This window comes from Myotis nattereri (assembly GCF_964212035.1).
Source record: "Myotis nattereri genome assembly, chromosome: 3".
NCBI classification, from domain to species: Eukaryota; Metazoa; Chordata; class Mammalia; order Chiroptera; family Vespertilionidae; genus Myotis; species Myotis nattereri.
In genome coordinates this window covers 12,142,981-12,167,315 of record NC_138077.1, presented here as the reverse complement: position 1 = coordinate 12,167,315, position 24,335 = coordinate 12,142,981, and the positions used below count along the sequence as shown (strand labels likewise).

Here is a 24,335-nt window from a genome sequence, read left to right as displayed (position 1 = left end):
TGACTTCCTCATGGGAACGTGGCACTAAAGCCTCCATGCATCCCATCCTAACAATATAGTCTATCCTTTCTCTTCCTAGGGAGGACGATATCTTTCTGCTTTACAGTTTCATCTCAACCTTCAATTAATCCTTTTGCTTTTTTCTGATTATGTCTAACAGAAGCAATAACAATGTTAACTGTAAAAGGGTAGGAGCAAACCCCGATTTGCAGATGGAGGAGGGAGAATCCATTTAATTAAGTCACTTATTCCAAGTTACAGGTTATAGTAGATGGCAAACCTGGCAATTAAACACAGGTGTTTCTAGTCTACTATAAAAGGTAGGAGAGAAGGATAGTTCTTCTTCTTTTTTTTTTAAGAGAGAGAAAGGGAGAGGATAGAGAGAAACATCAACGAGAGAGAATAATCGATCAGCTGCCTCCTGCACTCCCCCTATGGGAATTGAGCCTGCATCCAAGATGCATACCCTTGAGCAGAATCAAACCTGGGACCCTTCAGTCCAGTGGTTCTCAACCTTCTTGCCCTTTAAATACAGTTCCTCATGTTGTGACCCAGCCATAAAATTATTTTCATTGCTACTTCATAACTGTAATGTTGCTACTGTTATGAATCGTAATGTAAATAGCTGATATGCAGGATGGTCTTAGGCGACCCCTGTGAAAGGGTCATTCGACCGCCAAAGGGGTCGCGACCCACAGGTTGAGAACCGCTGCTTCAGTCCACAGGCTGCTGCTCAATACACTGAGCCAAACCAGTCAGGGCAGAAGGGTGGGTCTTACCTTGTCACTCACCAGTGACCTTTGGTCAAAGCTGGTAGGTTGCATAACTCCCTCCCCGCGCCCCACCCCCGAATATTTTGCTAGTTCTTAGGCATAATTTATTTTGGTTACTGTGACATATAGGAAATACATATTTGGTCTCTGCCCCCAGAACTTGACATAGAGTTCCCCAAACTGTCATTTCCTGAGTGACAGGAGCATCTTTTGTTATAAAACGTGTATGTGTTGGTGAATCCGCAGGGGTGCAATGTGGATGATGTGCTCAGAGGGGGAAGGCAAGCTCTGCGCCCCTTCCCACCCACCTTGCCCATGCATCTCTTCCACCTGGCTGTTCCTGAGTGCCATCCTTTATAAGGAATCACATACAGTTAAGGGGAGCAGCCATCTGAGTTCTGTGAGTTGTTCTAGTAAATGATCAAATCCAAGGAAGGGGGGTGGGAGCCCTGATTTATAGCTTTTAGATCAGAAGTGATGACCTGGGACTTCCAAAATGGGGGGTGGGCAGTCATGTGGGGCTGAGCCCTAAACCTGTGGGGTCTATGCTAACTCCGAGTAGTAGCACAATCATTTAATGTGAGAGAGAAAAACACCCCACACATTTGGTGTCAGAGTATCAAGCGAAGAGGTAATAGTTTTTCTTCAGCTACAGGGACCGCAGCTATAAAGGACTGAAGACAGCTTTAAGAACTGAAATTTAGGACCTGCTCAAACCCTGGGATTTGTGCTTTTGGACCAACTTGAGCACACACTGGATCTAGAGCTTACCGCAGCTGACGTGAGAGCAAAGCAGTGCCAGAAAGCGTTCGGACTTACGTCTTCAATCCTCATGTAGCCAGTGAAGCCTGCTAGAGCTCTGAGTGATGCACAGGATTATTAATGTGACCCAGACGGCAAAGCCCGCACAGATTGTAAACAAAAGATGTTTTAAGGCACCACAGACGTTTGTGAAGAGTTGTCGAATGGGTCTGACCATCTGACAAATGCCAATTGTGACATATTCTTGATTTCTTCAGAGAGAGTTGCACTAAGATGCTTTAGTTTTACATATGCATCACTTGGATTTTGGCATTTTTGCTTTATACCCCCTCTCACTGGTTACCATTTTCAAAAATATTCACATGTATATTTTTACTTTCACCCTCTCCACGTACTCTACCTAACTTCAGTACCCCTGACATACTAAAAATCGTAATATAAAAAACCCCTCAAGATAAAGCTTAGAAAAACCCAACCATTACCTGGGGGTCTTTAAACTGAACTTCACAAAATGAGTGAACTTGGAAATCCAGGCATAATTCCTGTGCAGCGTACAAGCTTCAAGGGAGAATGTCTGGTTGCTGTCTGTTCTAGAGGATGGATATCTGTAATGCTGGATAGCTAAGTTAACACTGGATCATTAAGTAATGGGCCATGGCCTGGCCGGTGTGGCTCAGTGGTTGAGCGTCCACCTATGGACCAGGAGGTTGCAGTTGGATTCCCAGTCAGGGCACATGCCCGGGTTACAGGCTCGATCCCCAGTAGGGGGCATGCAGGAGGCAGATGATCAGTGATTCTCATCACTGATGCTTCTATCTCTCTCCCTCTCTGAAATCAATTAAAAAAAACCCCAATGTGCCATGCATTTGTCTAAAAAAAAACCCAAAACATTTATGTTTTCATGAGTTTTCATGTCAAAGACGGAATGAAAATAGAGATCAACCTGTAAGTATATGCATGAACCCTTCGCTGGAACAAAACGTGACGTCCCGGCGCTGTGTGTTCTGACAGCATCTGGTGAAGAGCTATTGCGACTTGCAGGCAGTGACTCTGTGGGGCTCTGCTCCGGAGGTAATCCGGGTGATGAATAGGGTCTCAGAGGCTCAGGACAGCTTTCAAGCGAATGCCTGTCTTACATACTTCTGCATTTTCTTTTTAACTTAATTCAATTAAAAACAGAACCCACTATGGTCTCTGGTTACAAACGCCCGGCTGGTCTTTAGCAAGATCTGTCTATTAAACTTGGTAAAGACTCAAGCAAGGGAAGGCGGTAAGACCGAGACGCATTACCAAAATGGCATGCAAACTGCTCAGCTTAGTTTGTAGGATTCGGCTCAATAAACGCCAGTTTTCCTGTTCTTCCTTCCACCCCCTGTTTGTTACTGGTCTGTCCTTAAATGCTCTCGAGTTAATGAGTCCCCTGGTTGCTCATCAGTTTTTACAAGTCTCAACTTAAATAAATGAATGCTGACTGAATCGTTAACATCAGGCATAGTATAATTATTTACATTTCTCAAAGATGATTTCTAACCCAGCAGTCCTTTAAGTATATTCTGATCAGCTTGACAAAATTTTGAAAATATTAAAAATGTGAGGGTGGAATGTCTTAAACATCTTAGTATTCATCTCTCTCAGGGCCTTCAAATGTTAAGAACCCAGCAAATAATTTTTAACTTATTTACCATCCATTATATTGAGGAGTAGACGTATCCTATTTACCTTGGAGATATATGCTATCTACATATATTCTATAAATGCTTCATTTTTTTTTCTTTTGTGACCAAGCGTGATAAGCACCTCAATTTCACTTTTGCTTTACAAAACTTAATATTTACACCAACAATCATGTTGGCTAAGGACTGATTTAGCTGGAACCTCCCTAGGCATTCACTAATTTTCCTGTCACAACACAGCCATTAATAGCTACCCTTTCTTTTTTCCGGTGATTGTTTCTTATTCAATATTTATTGCCCTGTTGTTAGAATTAATCAAATAATGTTAAACAAAACCTCAAATAAGGTCAAAACCATGCTCCTTAAATGGTAAGTTTCACAAATCATGACATGAATGTTCTACCAAATAATTCTATACAGGAGTTTTTCAGGAATTTGAGGGAAATTTAACATTTGGATGAACTAATCAGAAATGAGAAAGAAAAGGGTGCTAAAGACGCTGCCAAAATTTTTTCTCCATTAAATAATGAGAGTTTGAATGTGAAGCATCAGTTATAAGCATGAAATTAATTTTAGTATGGCCGACATGCTGCAATCATGAGAACCTGGGAAAACACAAAACAACACTACGGGCACACAGATACACAGACCAATGGACAGGAATACACAAAAATATTTCCAAGTTCCTACTTTCACATAGAAAATGCTTAAAATTCATTAGAGTAAGAATAATGATTAGGATATTGTCTAACAGAAGATTTACACAAAGTATCTGTAAAGACTCAAAAAATCTAAGAATTACAAAGAAAGATTTGGTTATTCACCTCTCATCTTTAACACATTTCAATTCTTACTAATAAGGAGCCCCTAAGTTTTTGCAGGCCTAAGTCTACAACAGGAAGTTGATTTTCAATAGAAGTTCCTAGCCAGCCTTTAGTTTCACTATACAGGATCCCATTTAATGCTAATTTCTCTTCAGATCTCAGAGAATGTTGACTAGACAGGCAATGACAGTTACAAGTAGGAAGGCTCAGATAGTGTTTAGCTCATATTTCATGAGGCCATACATGATGAATATGACCTGTGATGAAGAGACCAGAAGAGCAGGAGGATTGGTTGTTAAATAATAATTTAGGTTTAAGTAGTACTTAGGTTTGGCAGCTTGAAGACCTCCAAAGTTGAACTATGTGTGATGAACCTTTGGGCGGGAGGGGGGGGGATTTTAACTTTTCTGGGGGGTAAAAAAGCCCAACTCTTTGATTGTCCATGAAACTTTTATTAAAGTGAGTAACTTGGAGGGGCTGGGTCTTAGAAGAATCACTAACCCTCTATACACGAAGGGTTTATTCTAAGTGGAAAGACCCACCTGCACTATACTTGTATTCCTGGGGAAATAAAACTGTGTTTAACTATTATAATATTTGAAATATAAATATATAAATGCTAAATATGATTCAAGCATGTACTTTTGCATTGGCCTTTCAGTGTATCAGTCGGTAGGCATGTAATTTATTAAAAAGGAACTTCGGAACATAAAGCACACACAGGCGTGAGGACTCACACATGATAGAACAAGGAACTTTAGCTGAACGAAACATCATCACGCAATACCTCCACGCTTGGGTTAAAAGTCTAGATGAAAGTGTGGATTAAACCTGAGCTTCAAAGGCCCTGGGAAAATAAACCCATGTTGTTGCTGGTTCCCATGTTTGCAAAGTTTGGGACTGGATGGTCAGGGTAAAAGGGACAATTATTCTAAAGGTAATACCAGCTATAGAATCTACAGAAAAAAACCAGACTAATTCATCCTTATATTCAACTTTTACTGAGTATTTCATATCTTTCAGAAACACGAGGGAGATCTCAGAAATAACTATTTCTGGCTCCAATGCAAGATGTGACCGTTCTCAGGTAATAACCGGCAAGCTTTTGATTTATGTCTTTCAACAGCAATAAATAAAAGTCCTCACGAAGGGATTTAGAATTTTCTCGCATTTTTCAAAGTGCAGAGCTAAGTGCCTTATCCAGTAGTATGCTAGAATTTAAACAGAACACTCAGATAAAGACGGTAACAACAAAAATGTCAGGTAATGCCACGACTGCAGGCCTGTGACTAGCTGGCGCCAGTTGGTAGTACATGGGAGAATTTTATGCATTTCCAGGTAAGAACTCAACAGGAATCCCTACATCAAGCAACAAGAATCTGATTTTTTAAGACAGTAAAAGAGTTCTTCTTAACCCAGTTTTAACTTCCAATAAAATGCCATCTAATTCGATGTGAGGTGATCACCAGGCCCAGAACAAGCAGGATTCTGACCAATGTAAAAATATCCCCTTTGCTGGCACAGAAGCTTTGGCAAACATTCTTCTTGTCTGTGTCCTTCCTGTGATGGCCGATGGGCTGAACTGAAAGATTTGAAGTGTGTGCACTCGTGAAAGACTCCATTCAGTCCTCGTCTTATTTTTAGCTCTATCAACGACCATTTAGCAAAGATCTTACTTCAAAGATGGGACTTCCAGCTGGAATGCTTCGCTAAATGGCAGCTATTAATGTTCTAGTCTCAACACCCACCACCCTGTCCTGCTCTGGCAAAGGATCCCGATGGTCCCACCTCTCAAACCGAGTCCCCTAGAAAAAGAGAGCAACCACAGAACTTTTTCTCCAAAGAAACAAACAGAATTTTACAGAGCACAGCTGGGACGGAGATTGTTTCTTTTTTTTCTTCTTCTTCTGCATAGAAAATTAAAATGCTAATGTGAATATTCTTTTTCAAAAGCTTTTTGTTCAGCGAGAAAGCATGGCCTAGGAAGAAACCACTACAGTGGTCAACTGTGATTCACAGCTCCACCCTGTCCACTGCTCGTGGTGTCACCCCGGGCCAGCCACTCAATCTCAGGGACATGATCAGTAGAACAGGATCAATACTATCTTGCTTTCTGGAAGAGCACCAGGAGCTCTTTCTGGCTCCTCAAAGCTTCCTCTGCTGTAGCTTTACCACAGAGAGAAAAACCAAAATGATGACAAGAACTGGGGCAAGTCGGTGGCCTTTGGTTTAGTTACATAATGTGCACATACATAGACTGCCACTTCCGGCCAAGATCAAGTAACGGGAAACAGGTTAACCTGCCACCTGTAACATCCAAAAAATGGGGAAAAAAATAGAATTATGTTTCTACAACATATTAAATGTCAGATGAAGAACAGTGAGCACTGAGAAATGGGAAACAAATGAGGTGAGCTCCACAAATGCCTAAGTTTACTGCCTTGAGCTTCCGGGCTGTGATTCCGGGTCTGGGAGCCCAGCAGAGCCTAACAGACTCTCAGAGTTGAAGACATGGAGTGAGAGTCTAGGGAGGCAAAGGCGGCTTGCAGTCATAGGAGGGAATGTTGGAGAGGAGGGGGTCGCTCAGAGAGCAGCCAGAGATTTGTAGATGATGCCCCTTGAGAATGTAGTTGCCTAAGATTAATGCATGCATGTAAAGAAACTAACTGAGGCCACAGAACAAAAATCATCCAAAAGGATTAGAGCTAACGGTGCCTGATGTTCACACAGGGTTAGGAATAATACCTGTTTGTACTATCCAGGTGGCAAACCTCAACATGGTAGATTACTCAGAAGGATTTTCAGGTATACAAAAATGTCCAGCACTCAACAAGGTAGAATTCACAATGTCTGAGAACCAATAAAAAATTATTGGGCATGAAATGATGCAGAAATATATCACATATAAAAAGAAAAATTAATCAGAAATAACCCAAAGCTGACACAGATGTTAGAAGTAGCGACCAAGGATATTAAATGAGTTACCATAATGTACCCTATAAGTTCAAAAAGTTAAGATATGGAAGATATAAAAAAACAAAGAAACAAAAACTCAGATTAAACTTCTAGATAGGAAAACTACCATGTTTAAGGAGAAAAATAGCCAGATGGGATTAATGGCAGATTGACATTAACTATGGCACATCATAATCAAATTGCTCGAAGCTATTATAAAGAAAAATCTTAAAAGTAGCAAGATAAAAAGTTATATTACATACAGAGACAAAAAAAGAAAAGGATAACACCAGTATTCTTTGGAAATAGTACAAGTAATTAACAATGGAGCATCATCATTAAGGTACTTAAAAAACAAACGAAAACTCCATTCTAGAATTCTATCTCCAGTAAAAATGTCTTTAAAAAATAAAGGTGAAATAAATATACTTTTTAGACAACTAAAGCAAAACAATTCTTCACCAATCTACCTGAATTAAAAGGAATTTTAAAGGACGTCATTCAGGTAGAAGGAAAATGATTCCATATGGATCTACATAGGAATGAAGAGCACCAGAAATATATATAAATAACTACATAGATAAATAAATACTTTTCTTCTCATTTAAAACTCTTTAAAAGATAACTGACTATTTAAAGAAAAATAATAATATGAAAAAAGTGTGATGACAACAGCTCAAAGATAGGAAATGGGGAATGGAAAATGGTAAAGACATTTTGTAAGGTAAAGACAACAGCTCAAAGATAGGAAATGGGGAATGGAAAACGGTAAAGACATTTTGTAAAGACATAATGTAAGGTTCTTGTAATATACATGAAGTGGTGTATCACTGTGAAAAGTTCAAAATATTTTCTACAGACCCTACAGCAAACACTAAAATAACAAAATAGTTATGGCTAAAAAGGCAACCAAGGGCATACAATAGAATTATTTTTAAAAATTCAATTAGTCCAAAAGGTGGCAAAAAAGAAAAAAAAATAGGAAACAAAGAACAGATAGGATAAATAAAAAGCTGGTGTAGCTCAATTAATACCAGACATAGTCATTTCAGAGCAAAACATAGTACTCGGCATAAAGAAGGTGTTTGATAATATAATGGGGTGAAAGAGCACCCAACCCTGCACGTTTATGTAGCTAAAAACAGAGCCCAAAATACACAAAGCAGAACCTGATAGCATCACATGGAAAACAGACCAACCCACAGTTCCAGTTGGAGATTTCAGCATCCTTCACTTACTCATGGGTAGTATGGGTAGACCTAGTGTACACACACTCATGTTCAGAATATTCCTACGCCCGGAGTAACCTCGCCCACAAACCTTCAGCGAGGAAATCTATACTTGCATTGCTTGGTCAGCCTCTATGGGCATCTATCACTGAAAACCACACATGAGGCTCCTTGCCGCTGACCTCATGATGGACTAGGGAATATGGGCGCTGCGCTGAGCAGGAAATTCTAGTTCTGGTTTCTCTTCTTCCGCTAAAAATCTTATAACTCGGCCAGATGTCAACTTTTCTTGACCTCAGTGACATCACATCTGATGAGGGGCTGGTCTAGGTTTCTGGTTCCCCGATTGCATCTCTACCGTGAGAGGTCACCATGCCTGGGATGTCAACTCAAGCCAGGCCGTGCACTCTGAGCCCCTGGGAGGCCTGCCTGCCTGTCTGTGGGAAAACGTGTCTGCGGTGATGACAGCTCTGCAGAGGCAGCTGCCCTGTGACCCTTTAACCTTCAACATGGAATGAATGAACTCAGGGCAAACCTCTAACCAGTGGTGCTCATGGCATTTCTCCAGACCTCTTTCTCGTGGCCTTGCGTGCCCAGAGCCGGAGGCCCTCTGCCTGCTGGGAGGGGGACCTACCCGAGGGGGGACGGCCTGCAGCGCGGTGATGTAGTTCTCCAGGGCCAGGCGGCGGCGGTCGTTGAGCATGGCTTCCACTCTGGCCATGTGCGTCTCCACCAACTGCTGCCTCTCGTTGGCGGCTTCCTGCTCCAGAGACTCCACCTTCTCCTGGAAGTGCTGCCGTCCAAACACATGCACATGTCAATCGGGAACTGAACAAGTTACATGGGGCAGCAAGTTTGAAATTTGTTTAAACGGACATCAAATTTCACTCCATTCAAAGATTTCACAATCATTCCCAACTTACATTTCTCATTATAAATCATTATTTTATGTGGCCCCTGAAGACTGATTCGACTAATGAAAATGTAGGATAAGTTTATGTATTCTTGAAAATCTACATCACATTGCATATTAAAAAAATATTCCTCTCTTAGAGTATTTTAATTTAAGGAAATGACCATGATAATCTCTCATTTACTTAAGGTAATTTTGAGAGGGGCTGCAGTTAAAAATTCTAATTACATATTTTTTATTTTTTGCCAGGGGAAGAAGCAGTGGAAGATTTTGGCAGCCCAAAAGATATATTATTGATTAAAAAGTAGACCGCAAAATAACAATGTGAGTTTTATGGAAATGAATTATAACTTGAGCTAATTGGGAGCAAATATAAGGCAGAGTTTAAGCAACTCAATTACTAGACAATGATGAGCAGTAATCCAAGTTGATGAGAATATGAACAATCACAAATGAGGTTCCAGCAGACAATAGGAAACATGAATGGGGGAGGAGGTTGCTGGCATGCACCTCTTATGAGAATGGGCTCAGGTTTTACCTGGATAACTGCTTTCTTATCAGCTTTAGGCAAGTTCTTTGCTTGATGTTCTGCCTCTTCCCATTCTCTCATGACCTACAAAACAAGGAAGCATTTAAATTTAAAGTCAGTTCTTTTGTCAAAGACAGATTTAATGAGATAGATTATGTTTTTCTCCTACATTTGACATTGTACATAATTACCACATTCCAGTTTTACCTCAGTAGTATTTGACCTCCCACTAAGATGTAAATCTATCCTGTTAGTACAATGATCGTAAATATTCAAATTTATTGCAGCAATATGGCCCTTTGAAACAGAGGTGGTCTTTTTTTTTTTTCTTTTCCTGAGAAAATGCTGAAGGTCATTTTACTTGATGTGCACAAATGTTGACGATTCATAAAAGGCATCTATTTCCTGAACAATGCTTTCTAACATTAAATCGAACACATTGGTTTTAGTCTTTTGGGAAAGCAAGTTACAAAATTTCAAACAGTAGATGTGTGTGTGTGGGGGGAAGAACATATAACATTTTATGCATGCGTAGACATACTGTGAACACAGCACCAAAAACGTAGTACATATTGGAGGGAGGAAAAGACTTTAGGAAAAACACTTCTGTTGTCAGAAACCCTGAGATCCAACCCAGGGTAATTAGGGCCCTTTGCTTGTCAACCCACACTATAAACAGCCCTAGATCCCTCTAGAAATTCTCAGAAGTACACATTATAACTCTCTGAATGCAGCAAACAGTATTCTTGGCAAGTAATGCTAATTTAATGACCAGGCTCATCTGTTTTGTAGAAAAACAAAGTCTCCTCTCATCCTTGATGTTCACCTAGGATTTCCCTGAGATAAGTTCACTCACTGATCTGAATGCAGCACAAGTCTGCAGCTGTGCATATTGTTGGAAGAAAACAGGTTGAGATTCTTATCACCTATGGCTGCCTTTTCCTTTTCAAGTGAACTACTTGCTGTCCATTGGCGTGGTGTTTTGGGTTTTTGTTTTGTTTTGTTTTAAAGTGCAACTCCTAACTGAGCTAAGTAAAATGAAGAACAGAAAGTTCAAGAAAGCAAAATTCTGGTTTGTTAACAGATGTTTACTGGCAAACTCTGTGGACTTCCAAACCAGGAGACAACTTGATTTCTTTATTTATAGGTATTTATCCCTAAGGAATTGATTTTTCCGATGACCTTCAGGATCACAAAAAAAGGGGAGGTTTGGAATAAATAACTATGAGGTAACACCACATCAAATCACCAAGTGAGTTTTTAATTAGATACTTATTGTGTATTAGCATTAATTTGTTGTATAAGATATAAGACAAGTGCCCCCATGTTGTTTTCATGAAATTATGGGGTATATGCTCTACTACACTTGACAAGCATATTAAAAATGACCTAAAGAGTTTGCAGCAAAATTGGGGAAAATGATCCATTGCTATGAAAAAGAACAGAACATGGAAGAACAGAAACATATTGTCCCAGATGCTTTGGTGTCTCCAAGAATTAATGAAGGGCACCTGCGGGGAGGGGCTAGGGAAGACTACTTTTGCTTTTATGGATGAGATAAGCCTTGCATTGCAAATATTTCAATTTCCTGCTTCAAGAATGTTCTCAGTGGCGGTACTCTACCATGAATTCTTCAGGCAGGAATCTCAAAATTAGTTTGAGAGAGAAATCAAATGTTTCACTGGAAGGTGAGAAACTTATTTCCCAAAGTAAATTTGCACAATCTCACCTTGTATATTCAGAACTTTCATTTCGAGCAAAGAAATCATGAAATAATTAAGGAGATTTATTTAGCTAATAAATTGAAAATAAGCATTTCTAGAGAAATAAAATTTTGATTTTTAGATAAATTTAATTATATCCTACACCCTCAGAAAGAAAACAATTCACCTATAACATCACACTAGGTTTACTACTATAACATTACTGCTGACCTGCTAAATATCAGATCCAGTACTTAGTGCTTTACAAAATCTATCTCATTTAATTGATTCCTCACAACAGCCTGTGAGATTAGGCATGGCCACCCTTATTTTTGAAACAGGTTAAGTTACCCACTCAAGGTTATGCAGGGAAAAAAGGAAAAGGAAGGATATAAACCAAGATCTGTGTGGCGCTAAATATCATGCTTTTGTCCCCTGTGGCCCTACAGGCAACGTTCTAACATGGCAATTCTAACAGATGAGCTCATTTTATTTATATTTGGTGACATGAGGAAGGGTCATTCCTAGATGATGATGCTTATCTTAAAAATAATACATTTAGAGAAAGGTCAACTTTCATTTTAAAGAACTTCATTTTAAGGATACATTGACACTGATAAATTCATAAGTAATAAAAGTACTTATAAGCCATTCAGCATCTTATAGTTGATAGATTCTATTCATAACATATGGCAACAGAAATCTACAAATTAAGAGTTATCATGAACCACAACAAAAAACTGAAATACCAAAAATTACCCAAATCCTCTGTATCTGTAAGAAAACAACAAAAACTACAAGAAGAATTAATTTAAAGAACTACTTTTTAAAAAATAAGAAATGTTCAGGATCTAGCCTTTGAGGCTGTGGCCAATCTTCTTATGAAGCAATTTCCCACTGCATGGGAAAAGTACTAGCTTCATCTGGATTTATGGATCTTCAAATACTGGCAGTTTCATGCAGAGAAATGACAACTAATACCAAGAGATTTAAGAGGCAGGCAAGCTTAGAGTCAAACTGTCCCCAGAATTCAGTGGCACAGATCACAAAGATAAATGTTGATCTCAGGCATATCACTTTCCTGTGACTAGCTGGATCTGGCTGGCTGCATTCTCTGCTGTAGGATAACATCTCTCACATTATCTCAGGTATAGCTAATGGCTAAAAGATGAAGAAAATCTATTAAAACGTAGACAAACTAAGTCATGTGTTAAATAGATGTGCTGAAACAAAATGAAGTTCATAGTCTGGGAGAGATTGATAATATCTAAAAATTGGGGAGCATTTGAAATCAATTCTCTTAATAGGCTCAAAATGATCAAGATACATTGGGGAAAATAACTCAGGATTTGTATTAGAAAAAAAAGACTAAGTAAGGTCAAGAAAAGAAACACGAGGTTAGTAAGGTGACATAAACTTATAGGGACTAAATGTTTACAACCCAGCTGGAGAGATAAGACACACACACACACACACACGTATGTATATAAAATAATCACTAATAAAATTGGGGATCAACTATGTCGAGCTGAATATAAAGTAAGAACAATGACTGTTGGTCCCACTGCGAGGATTACGTGGGGTGTAAGGAATGGGTGAGACTTATACTGTGAGGAGCAGTAGAAGGGCATTTCCAGAGGAAGTGAGTGCAGAGAGCGATGGGAAGGCCAAGATGAGCTGAGCACGTGCAGAGCGGGGGGGGGCCAACAGGTTTCCTGCTGCCTGTATGAGGATGGTAGCAGTTGGGGGCGGAAGAAAAAGCAGGAAATCTGGAGTTGGGAGCAGGGTGTTGGGGTGTGAGAACAGGCACTGGAAATGCCAAGCTGAGCATTCAGTATTTATCCTTGTTCTTTTTCTTTTCTTTTGTCCCAGATGTGGCTTTTGAGGGCAGTGGAAAGCCCCTGTAAGCTTCATAAACAAGAAGTGAGAGAGTTGAGCTTTAAGGGACATCAGCTCGGCGGCTCTAAGTACTACGCATAGTCATCCTTGCTTTTGTAACAGAGATTACTGATCAACTTGTGTCTTTCCTAAAGAAAAATCCCATTTTTCAAAAGAACTGGTTTCAGATGAAACATCACTATTCCAGTATAGCTGGCTTTCTAGTTCCACTCGCATTTGAGTTTTCATTAAGAACTGCATTGTATTCCAGAGCCCAAGTATTGCGATTATGCACCCCCCCCAACCGCCCCCGCAATGTTATTATCCTAAGTAGTTCAGGTATTGCGGTCACTCTCTTAAAAAAAAGGGATTGTGTTGTGCCTTTCCAGATACATTAGTAGGTCTATGCTTTACAATGTAGGTTCCATTGTGATTCAGGTATGGCGAGGCCAACACATCAGGAGACGACTACCAGCGAGAAGATAGTCTCTTGCCCAGTTTTCAATGTGGCACATGGGAGAGCACCAGAGTCGGTCCGGAGGCAGAGCGTGAGAAGGAAACGCGGATAAGAACCTTTATGTGGTTTGGGAGGGAAGGAATGAGGGAGGCGGGGTAAAGTGGCTAAGTGGACTTAGGATGGACTAGTTTGGATTTTGAGTGGCTGGTTTGCACGGGAAAGATGTGTTTGCAGGCCAGTCATTTGCTACCTCTAAGAATTGGCTCGCCCTGGGAGGGGCAGTCTCCCCAGGGTTAGTTAGGTCCCAGATATCAAATCATTGGAAAAGACAGAAAATAAAAAGGCATGTCTACGATAGTCTACTAATAACCTATGTTGATCTTAAAAATATATATGTGGGACTAGATGAAATGGTTAGTATGCTTCACTTTAGTTTTAAGTTTTTAAGGCCTTATGAATGAGCTTTGTAAGTAATGACTGGTCCAATGATATAATCATAAGGTATTCAATACAAAAATATTCTTCAACACTAACTAAAGAATGTTTTAAGGGATTTTAAGTTACAACATGATGGTCACAGGTACTCTATATACACAGAGTAATAAAACCATCGAGAATGTAGTAGACATATTGAATTTCTGCTTACACAATCCTATGATACTTACTATACCTGGGTCTTTACTAGGTGAAATGATGAGGAGGATAAAACCCTCCTCTCCAAATCAATACCTTATAGAAAACATTGAAAATTAAGACTTTAAATCTTTAAGAATCTGGATTAAATTAAAGACTCCTACCCACCCCTAAATATTTATTGGTCACTGAGCCCCAGTGCAGATTCTGAGGCAGAGGCCAGACCAGATTTCCCAAAATTGTAGGGCTGAAGCACGAAAAGAGTCACATTACCTGGGACATCCTCTCTCGGTGCTTGGCCTCCAGCCTCTCTTTGGCTTTCTGGAAGTGGGCGTGTTCATTCTCATCTCCAGGCGTCTCCAGGTACTTGTCCACGGCGTCAGGGGTGCTGGCTGCGGTGGTAGGAACTGCAAATGGAAGGGAAGGAGGTTTGAGAAGAGAAGCAGAATATCCGATCGTTTCAAAGAAAGCCCTATTTTCCATTATTCCAGAGCAAAGAGTTTAGTACAGAAGCACACACACGATGTTAATGCTGCTGAAGAAAATACCATGAGACACTCCCCAGCACAGCAAGATGTGTGTCATCCCTCCCAAGACTCAGGTGAAAGAAAATCTTGAAAATTGTCCGTTTTGTGATTATAAGTATTATGTTTCACATTCTTTGCAAAACAACAGGCATAGAGCAAAACAGTTGGTGTTTAACACAGACATGTTGTCCTAAATTCCTATGCTTAGCAAAATTAACTTTTGTAACCTTGAAAGTAAACAATGGTATCCATTAAGATCCCTACAAAACCCGAAGACATCTCAAAATTAGCCCATTGTAGAATAATTGCACCTCAGAGCAAAGGCAAATCCCACAACTGTGTATTTTAGATAGCTAGATTACAAGCCATCTTTTGTGAGAAAATATTTTAAACATTATTTAAAAAAAAAAGCCTCAAAAAGTCAATAAAGGCATTTTTGAAATAAAAAAAAGACCTTTCCACTTGCACAAATGAGAACAAGTTCAAGTTCTTTTGTCACACTGCACTATGGCAGAATGACAAATTTAGGCAAGTCACATTTTACATTTTGAATAAATAAAAATGTTTGGGAGTCATAGTCCCTGATTAGGATAGCCATAGGCTGTGTGTCAACCATCCACGGCACCCTCTTTGGAAAAGTGGAATCATAATAGTTACCATATGCGTAGAAAAGTTCTCCAACTCTTGTGTTAGTTGAACTACAACTTTATAATAGTAAGAATAAAAAATTTATAAAGAATGAGCATGTGCAGTACATTGAACAAAATTACAAATATTTCAAGTAGTAAACCTTTTTTAAGCACATGGAAATAAACACAAAGCCTGCACTATGTATTTATTCCATTTGATCAAGAAATACGTCTCTTTTGGTAAATCCTTGGTAATGACCTCTGTCCCTTCAGCTGGGGACTTTAAAGGAAAGCAGTCTCTCTTTTAATCCTTAATTCAAACGAGTAAGCCACTGATGCTAACCACGCATCTCAGCTAGTGTGAGTGAAGTTCTCCTGTACTCACGGCAGCCAGCCAACCAGATCCCTACCCAGCCAAGGACTGAAGAAGGATGACACCTCTTGATATTTCAAAAGGAATTTAGTATTTCATTACCACTACCCTGCAGCTGCTGAGGGGGAAGGAGAGAACATTTTAAGGAGGAGTTTGCGCCGAGAGCTCAGCTCATCTTCTGTTTCTCGAATATTCCTACGTTCAAAAGACACTGTCGTACCGGGCCTGGCTGCCACCGTGTGAAGTCCATGGTGGACCAGAGACAGCACACCCAGGGTGGTGACAGGAGCTGGAACACCTGTGCCTCATGTCCCCACCCTTTCAAGGTGCTTCCTTTGGTCGCTTGAACCACGTAGGAAGGGAAAACAAACGGGCTTTAGGAGGGCGTATTTTTGTATTGCTTTTTCAACTTCCACAAAGCGGTTTGTACTGTCCAGACACCTCTGAGGTCCCCTAGGTACTGTGATTTGGGCCAGATTTCCACGTTGGCCAGATCATAAAGCCTCCATTCATTAGTGAGTACTGTGCCAGACACTCGACACATGTTCTCACTTAACATGTGGGGAGAAGAAAAAATTGCCCTGCTACATATCTTGCACAGAGGGGAAATACTATCATTTGCTACACTCACTCACATCCCCAAACACACACAAATAAGTCTGAATTTAGGATTAGGAAAACCATGAAAGGCTCTAAAGTTAATATTTAGCGTAGTAAAGGGCTAATCCATTGACTTACCGAGGGTACTGGAAAGGGTTTGTTTAGGTTAAAGAATAATATGAATTGGCCCAAAATACACTTTGTTATGACATCTGTCGGCTGTACCCCCCCCCCCCCCCCCCGCTTTTGCTTCTTGGTAAATGACCTCTTAACAAGCATTCAGCAGCAGGATTCTGGAACAGGGGGGGAGTGAAAGATCCCATAGACTTTGAATGTGAACAATCTTCCAGCCTCCAGCCCCTGCTCAAACATGTTCATTCATAACTTCTGCAAGCAAGCTTGCTGGGTCGAGTCACCTTTCCAAAGAAAACTCGACTTGAAACTCCGTGTTAAGCATTTCCTAGGTTGAGACCTCTAGCTGCCAAATCCTCAGCAGCACTACCACCATCATATGCGTGTGATTTTCACTTTCAGGTGACCTTCATATCAATTTTCTTAGTCTCTTAGCAGCCTGGCAGAACATGCAGGGTGTACACCTGGAGCACGGGTGTCTATACGTAATGCCACATGAAAAAAATACAACAGGAAAGCAGTTCCAGCTCCCAGCACATTACTGCCTCAAGGTCATTCAGCTTCCAAATCCCAGTGGAACTGTGAATGAGAAAGGCTTTTGATCTAAGCCTCAACCCTTTTTCTTTTTGCAACCCTGGGAGGTCGGAGGTTATCTGAGAAGCTGAGACAGTAGCCAGGATGTTGACTATGCTGCCTGGGGAGTGCTTGCTCATTCCTTTATTCCTCCAGGTAACATTACGGCTTCTACTTTATGTGAGGCAGGTAGATGGGAGAGACCAACGAACAAAGACCCTTGTCCTTGTGGAATTATGTTCTAGTCACTAGAATCTAGTGAGAGAAACAATCACCTCAAAAAATAGTAATTCACATTGTTAAAATGTGATTTGCATTATGGAGAGAAAGAGAATTAGAGGTGGAGGAAGGGGGTGGGGGAGGGGAGAGACCATAGCAGTAGGAGGTGGGCAGGCTGGGCTAACTGAGAAGATGACCTTTGTAAAAGAAGCCAACCCCCCACCCTTCAGGCACCTGCTGTAAGAACAGGGCAGGCAGGTGAAGAATCTGGGGCAAAGGCCCTAAGAGGTGAGAGTGCCTGGAAAATTCCAGGGCCAGCAGAGTCAGTGTGGCACGAGCTGGAGAGAGAGAGAGTAGTGAGAGAGGCAGAATAGAAACGGGGGACAAGAGCCAACATGGGTTGTTTCAAGGAGGGAAATGTGATGTGATGTGTTTTAAAGGATTTCTCTGGCCCAGCCAGTGTGGCTCAGTGGTTGAGCATCGACCCATGAACCAAGAGGTCCCCAGTTGGATTCCCAGTCAGGGCACATGCCTGATTGTGGGCTTGATTCCCAGTAGGGGGTGTGCAGGAGGCAGCTGATTGATGTGTCATTGATGTTTCCATCCCTCTCTCCCTCTCTCCTCCTCTCTCTTAAAACACAAAACAAAAAACATATTTAAAGGATCACTCTGCTAAGGGACTAAGCAGCAGGGAGATCTTTAAAGAGTAAAAGACAAAAAGGAGGGTGGCTTGGAAAAGTGGGGGGGGGGGTGAGGCGGTGAGGATCTCATTGCAGGTCCCTCCCTCCATCCCCGCCCCCAACACACACAGATGACAAAGATCAGATTGACTTCTCTCACCACGCAGCACTGTTAAACCATAGGTAACCAGGTGCTAAGGGAGATACTGCTTTCAGCTGTGGGTGAGGGTTCATTTCAGTTTTACAAATGATGCACCAAGGCTTGTCACAACACTTCCACCTCACACTGCTATCTCCCCTGAGGACCTGCAGAGCTCTTTTTTTGGCGGGAAGGGGGGAGCTGAGGAGGAGCAGGTTTGCTTTCAGTTTATTAATGAAACCTGGCGCTGTACCCAATGTGCCTGCCACAAAACACACCATCATCATTGGGGACATAAATGCCAAGGAAACATTTCCGTCCCTGAGTCTCCCCTGAGAAAACTTTAATTATAAGGAAGGGTTACTCCAAAACAGGTGAAAACGGGTGTCTGCAGAACGCAGTAGGGATCGCCCTCCTTGTCTGTTTGTAGGACTTCTGTGTCAGACACATCATCGAATTTCAGTTTCCACGCACCAAATACTCATTTATTTTTCTTTCTTAGAAATATGTTTTTATTGACTTCAGAGAGGAAAGATAAGAGAGAGAAACATCAATGATAAGAGAGAATTATCGATCGGCTGCCTTCTGCACGCCCCCTACTGGGGGATCAAGCCCAAAAGCCCGGCAAGTGCCCTGACAGGGAATTGAACAACCTTCTGGTTCATAGGTCGATGCTCAACCACTCAAATACTCATTTTAGTTCTGATTTTGTAATCACTGCATTGTACTTTGTTTCATAATCATACTCAAGACAGCAAGAATATGGAGTCCAAAACTAGCAACAACATGAAAAATTGCCCCAATCATTCTGATATTTGTTTTTCCTCAATCTCTAGGGTGACACATAAATGTATAGTCATCATGGGCTCAGGATACAAAAAGAGGGATAATCCCACCCTCAAGCTGTGACCACCCACACCAGGGCACAAGGCGAATATCCCCTTAAACAGAGGCCCATAATGGCATCTAGTCAATATACTAATATTAGAGGCTAGCAGGGAAATTTGATTAGTTTCCTTTTGCTGGCGGAGAGGCAATGTATTACCTCGATAGCATTGACAATAGAAAGTGAAAGTAAATGAAGACCCATATAAGTCATTGCCTTATCACCGAAAATGCTATTTTATACAGAGCTGTCAATACTGTCAGTTGAAATGGATGTGATTTATGTGAGAGGGGGCAATGGGGATAATTTATATGGAGGTGAAATGTAAACCTGTAGAGAACGATTTTACGTGAAAATGTAATCTGAAAGCACGGCAGAGCTTTGCAGACTGCCACCTCAACTTTCTTTTTTTAAAAAAGGGCTCCATTTCTCTAATTCCAAAACAGCTACAATTCCCAACGCAGGCAGAACTCAAATATCTATCGCCGCCTCCCAGTCCGAGTTGGAGGAAGCATTTATAACATGAAAATAGTTTGTGATCCTTAAATGTGGTGGACACTCTCTAAAAAAAAAAAGAAAAAAGAAAAGGACAGAGGCTCTTTCCCCGATATGCCTTTGTATCATTATTTTATAGTCTGTGCGATCATGGTTGGCAGACCATCAGTGCATCATGTGGACACAAGATAATAAAAATGTAATCTATGCTGTGTTTACTCTACGATAGCCAAGCTACATTTCTTTTTTATGTCTTATGGACACAGACTGGCGTGGGAATTTTGTCAGTTATGTGAAAGCAGCGTGAAAGGATGAATGCCGGTGCTATTTGTATTAATATCTACATCCTACTTAACACAGTGCACCAAAATGGAAAAGAACCCTGAAGTCTGAATCTAAACTATATCTATGAAGCCATAGTGATAATAACTGGCATCTAGATTTTCTTAACCCTCGGCTACTGCTTTTTCATCAATTTGTTGGAAGCAATTTTCAACTTCATTACGGCAGATCATAAAGGGGTGACCTGTCACGGTTGCTCAACACTCAACAGATGAGTTCAAAAAGTCAAAATCCTCAATATTGTCCACTTTCCTAGAAACCACAGTAGGAAAAGCCAGTGGAACTGCTAACCTCTGTGGAGGTCTTAAAAGGGTGAAGCCAGTTTCATTTGATACCAGCCTTCCACAGCAAGCATTCCCTACTCATGTATATTTCACTTTATATTGTTATTTAATCCCATCACATACCTGGGTCTCATGGCACCAATGAAACTGTCACGTTATTAAAACAGGGTATTTGGTTTACTTTGTCGGTGTCCCTTACACCACCAAACTCATCACCAGCACATCCTGGGCTCAAAAGTAGCAGCTTTTAGTAAACCAGAGGTTGGCCTGCTGATCTCTTTCTAAGTAATGTTTTATTGGACACAGCCGTAGCTATTCAGTTAGCCTTTGTCTGTGGCTGCTTTTAGGCTACAACTACTGAGTTGAGCACTTGTAACAGAGACCATATGGCCTACAAAAGCCTAAGATACTGACTCTCTGGCCTTTTAGAGAAAAATTTTGCCAACACTTTATTAAACTGCTTACTCTTCTCTGCAAATAGCTAAAGAATAGAGCACATATATGGTGAACTCTTTACTTTTTTTTTTTTTTTTTTTTTTTTTTTACTGTTCTGAGTAAATGAGCTTTTTGTTTTTCTTCTTCTTTTTAAATGCTGGTTTGCAGAGCAAATCAATTATTTTCAACGTTAGGGTTTCTCATCATGGTAGCTCAGAGGAAAGGGCCGTTCTTTTGATACTGATCATTTCTGGATACCAAAGATGTAGCTTCTCATACTCATTAATCTAATAGGTTTTATTGGCACTGATGTGACATATAATTTAATGCACCGCCACGTCTTTTAATGCTAGTAATTGTTTTTAATAATGCTTGGCAGTTTTATGAAAATGTCACAGTTCCGTTAGAATTAGGGAGTGTGGTAACAGAAACTAACAGTTGCTGTGTTGCAATCGGAAGAACAAGCACGTCGCGGTGAAGCACAATGGTTCAAGTCTGGCCAAAGACTAAATGGCCCTGGCGTTATGACAGGACAACTGCTAGGGTGGCACATTCCACTCGAAGGCCACGCAGTGCGTTATCTACAGTTTGCAAACTGTGAGCTTCTGAGGCAACAACCTTAGAATCTGGGGTGGTGGTTTGGCCTGATTTGGTACGTTCTCTGGAAGAGGGCTAGGCTATTCTATCTGGGCCATGTGGATGGGAGTAGACATCAATTGTTTCCCCTTTCCCAGTCCCGCAGGAGGCCAGATCTGCACCTGTACAGAGACCCTATATGGCCATGAACATGCAAGTAACAAGGCTACGTGGCATCGCTGCAGACGTCGTCCTCTAGCACATGCAGGGATTCTGTGAAACGAGGAAGACACGGAACTTCTACGTAACTTACAAATACTGAGAGCTATGATAGCGGTCTCGCAAATTCAATTTCATAAACGTCTATTGAGAACTGGAGGCTCCTGACATTCTAACACGTCAACGTGCCTTCAAGTGTACAGAAAACGCACATATTTACGTCAGCCTTGTCTTATCTCTGAATCAGGTGTGGGCACACTACCAGCCTCAGCAGAGGGTCTCAACTGGGGGTGATTTCAACCCCCACCCCTAAGGGCACATGTGGCAAAGTCTAGAGATATTTTTATTTTTTATTTATTTATTTTTTAAAAAAAATATATATTTTATTGATTTTTTACAGAGAGGAAGGGAGAAAGATAGAGAGTTAGAAACATCGATGGGAGAGAAACATCGATCAGCCGCCTCCTGCACATCTCCTACTGGGGATGTATCCACAACCCAGGTACATGCCCTTGACCGGAATCGAACCTGGGACCTTTCAGTTCGCAGGCCGACGCTCTATCCACTGAGCCAACCTGGTTTCGGCTCTAGAGATACTTTTAGTTATCGCAGCTAGGACGGTGTTACTGGCATCTCATCGATAGAGGCCAGGATGCTGCTCAACATCCTCCATGCACCCACAACACAGAATTATCCAGCCCAAAGTGTCAAGAGGGTTGAGGCTGAGACCTTGCTTTAGGTGTTGTTTCTACCACAACTCACCGCAAGGAAAGGAGCAACATGGGTCATCTGTCATTCTCTTTAGTTAGGCCCCTTGGTGTGGTCAGCTGACTAAAAATTGGCCTGATGCTCTTTGTGAGATTAAATGCCATTAAGGAGTCAGTTTGTGAAAGAATACTACAAGCAGAAGATCATAACTAATTCATAAATATTGATGTAGTAGGGCTACTGTTCACATACATTGCACTGGGCAGATTGAAGGTGAAACTTTTGCATTGTCCTAAACCCAAATGGGCAGACACAAAAGTAATGTCAGACACAATTCGGGTCTCACAGATTCTTTCTCCCACGTGGGGAAGGAGCTTTTAAAAGGATCCAAATGCATATGCAGTATATGAATAAAATGAAAGCTCTTAGCCTCACACCTCTACAGTTTCTATCAGTAATTTAGATTCTTCCCTATGACAAAGCCCCAAATCCAGTGTCCCTTAACATTGCACTGTTCAAAATTGTTTTCTATGACAAAGATTTGAAATGTAGAAATACCTAATTATAATAAGTCCTGACAGGGAAATTATTGTACTTATAATGCAGACCATCACACATTTTCAATAATATGTGCAATCTTATATCGGTTTAACTGGAGAGCCTTTTCTATCTCATTTCACATTTATTATTTGAATAGCAGCAACTCAGACTGAGAAACCCGTAAATCCAACGACCTTCGTGAAAAGAGATACCCTCCAAGTAGGTTGGTTACGGAGCTCCTGGTTGGGGAAGGAGCCAAGTGCAAGCCCAAATCAAAGGGGCTTGTCCACCTTTCTAGTTCTGGCTAATTTTCTCCAACTCCAGTCTGCTGTCTGCATTTGACCTCCAGATGACCATGACTTTTCCAATTCAAATGTGCAGCTTTGCTATAAATAATATAGTATAGCTGTGCAGGCTATAAATAACTAGAAATTATATGCTTTCCCCAGTCTGTTTATACTAACACTGCAAAACCCTTCACTTGCTGTGACTGACTGGCCTCTGTAGGGAGATTAAGAAAATATAACGGCAAAAATCACACTTCACCCTCCTAGAATGGAAAAGAGTCAGGATCCCAAACACACTACAGGTAGATGGAGAAAGTCCCTGGGACAGAGAACATTATAAAAAAACGTTCCAGTGTCTGTTTGGAAGAGTTGAGGACACAAGTACTTCAAGAAAATAAATTTATCAAGTAATAATGTTCATTTCCATTACCTAATGAAAGTAATGGAAATAATAAAATTATTTTGTATGCTAAAGTAATATAAAATAAAACATAAAGTAAAAATAATTGTTTTGTAAAAGGGTTGAAAGACATTTAATTCATTGAGGCACGCTATATTCATGGCATTTATGAAAAACGTTTTTAGTATTTTCCATCCACTTTCTACTATCTACTGTATTCTTAAAATGTGCTTCTGAACCTCAAATATTATTTTTCTACTATAGAAAACAATGTCAGAACCAAATAGTTGGCCATTTGGAGCATGGGGCACAGGCATAATATCATTTAGCTTTCGACCTGGTCTTGCCATTTTGATGGCTGGGGAAAAGTCACTAAACTCTTAAAGCCTCATTTTCTCATGTGCACAGAGGAAATGAGGAAAATGCCCACAGTGTTCCTCAGAAGAATAAATGGTCCATGAAAATGCCACGCAGATCAATGTATTATCAATCTTACATGTAATATCTATATTTTCCTCTACTCTTTCTATGTCTACTCACTTCCAATACTCTTTGAAAGGATGCTTTTTCACAATAGGAAATACTTTTATTGTGGTAGTAAAAACCACACTCCCTAAAAGTTATAGATAATCTGAGTGCATTTGAATTTTATGAAGGCCAGTAAAAAACTTTTCTGCTAACATCCTTTGTAAATTACATAATTCTTCAACTATAATTTTTTCTTTTTTGAAAAAGATAATTGTTTTAATCAATGTTGAGACTAGATTTTTTTTAGGATAATACAGAAAAATGCTAATTTTCTGTTGATTACCAGAGGGAGAGGAGGGTGGGGTGAGGTATATGCACTAGTACCTACAGTTAGTATAATGCATGCACATTGCATATTGTTTCCTGGGAAACAAGTCACTTATAAACATACTTTCTTGTTAAACCATTGGCACCTGTGAGCTTTAAGAAACAAA

General features: G+C 40.5%; 1 protein-coding gene across 7 annotated transcripts in view; it reads right to left on the bottom strand.

Annotated features, from left to right (window-relative positions):
• Positions 1-24,335, bottom strand: part of APP (amyloid beta precursor protein) — a 223,047-nt gene that overhangs the window by 62,844 nt on the left and 135,868 nt on the right. For all 7 annotated transcript variants that reach the window (XM_081086575.1, XM_081086576.1, XM_081086570.1 and 4 more), the window contains 3 exons: positions 14,603-14,736; positions 9,668-9,742; positions 8,851-9,009 (listed from right to left, as the gene is read on the bottom strand). In XM_081086575.1, the coding sequence (XP_080942701.1) occupies positions 8,851-9,009; positions 9,668-9,742; positions 14,603-14,736 (368 nt within the window). The remainder of the gene's footprint in view (positions 1-8,850; positions 9,010-9,667; positions 9,743-14,602; positions 14,737-24,335) is intronic.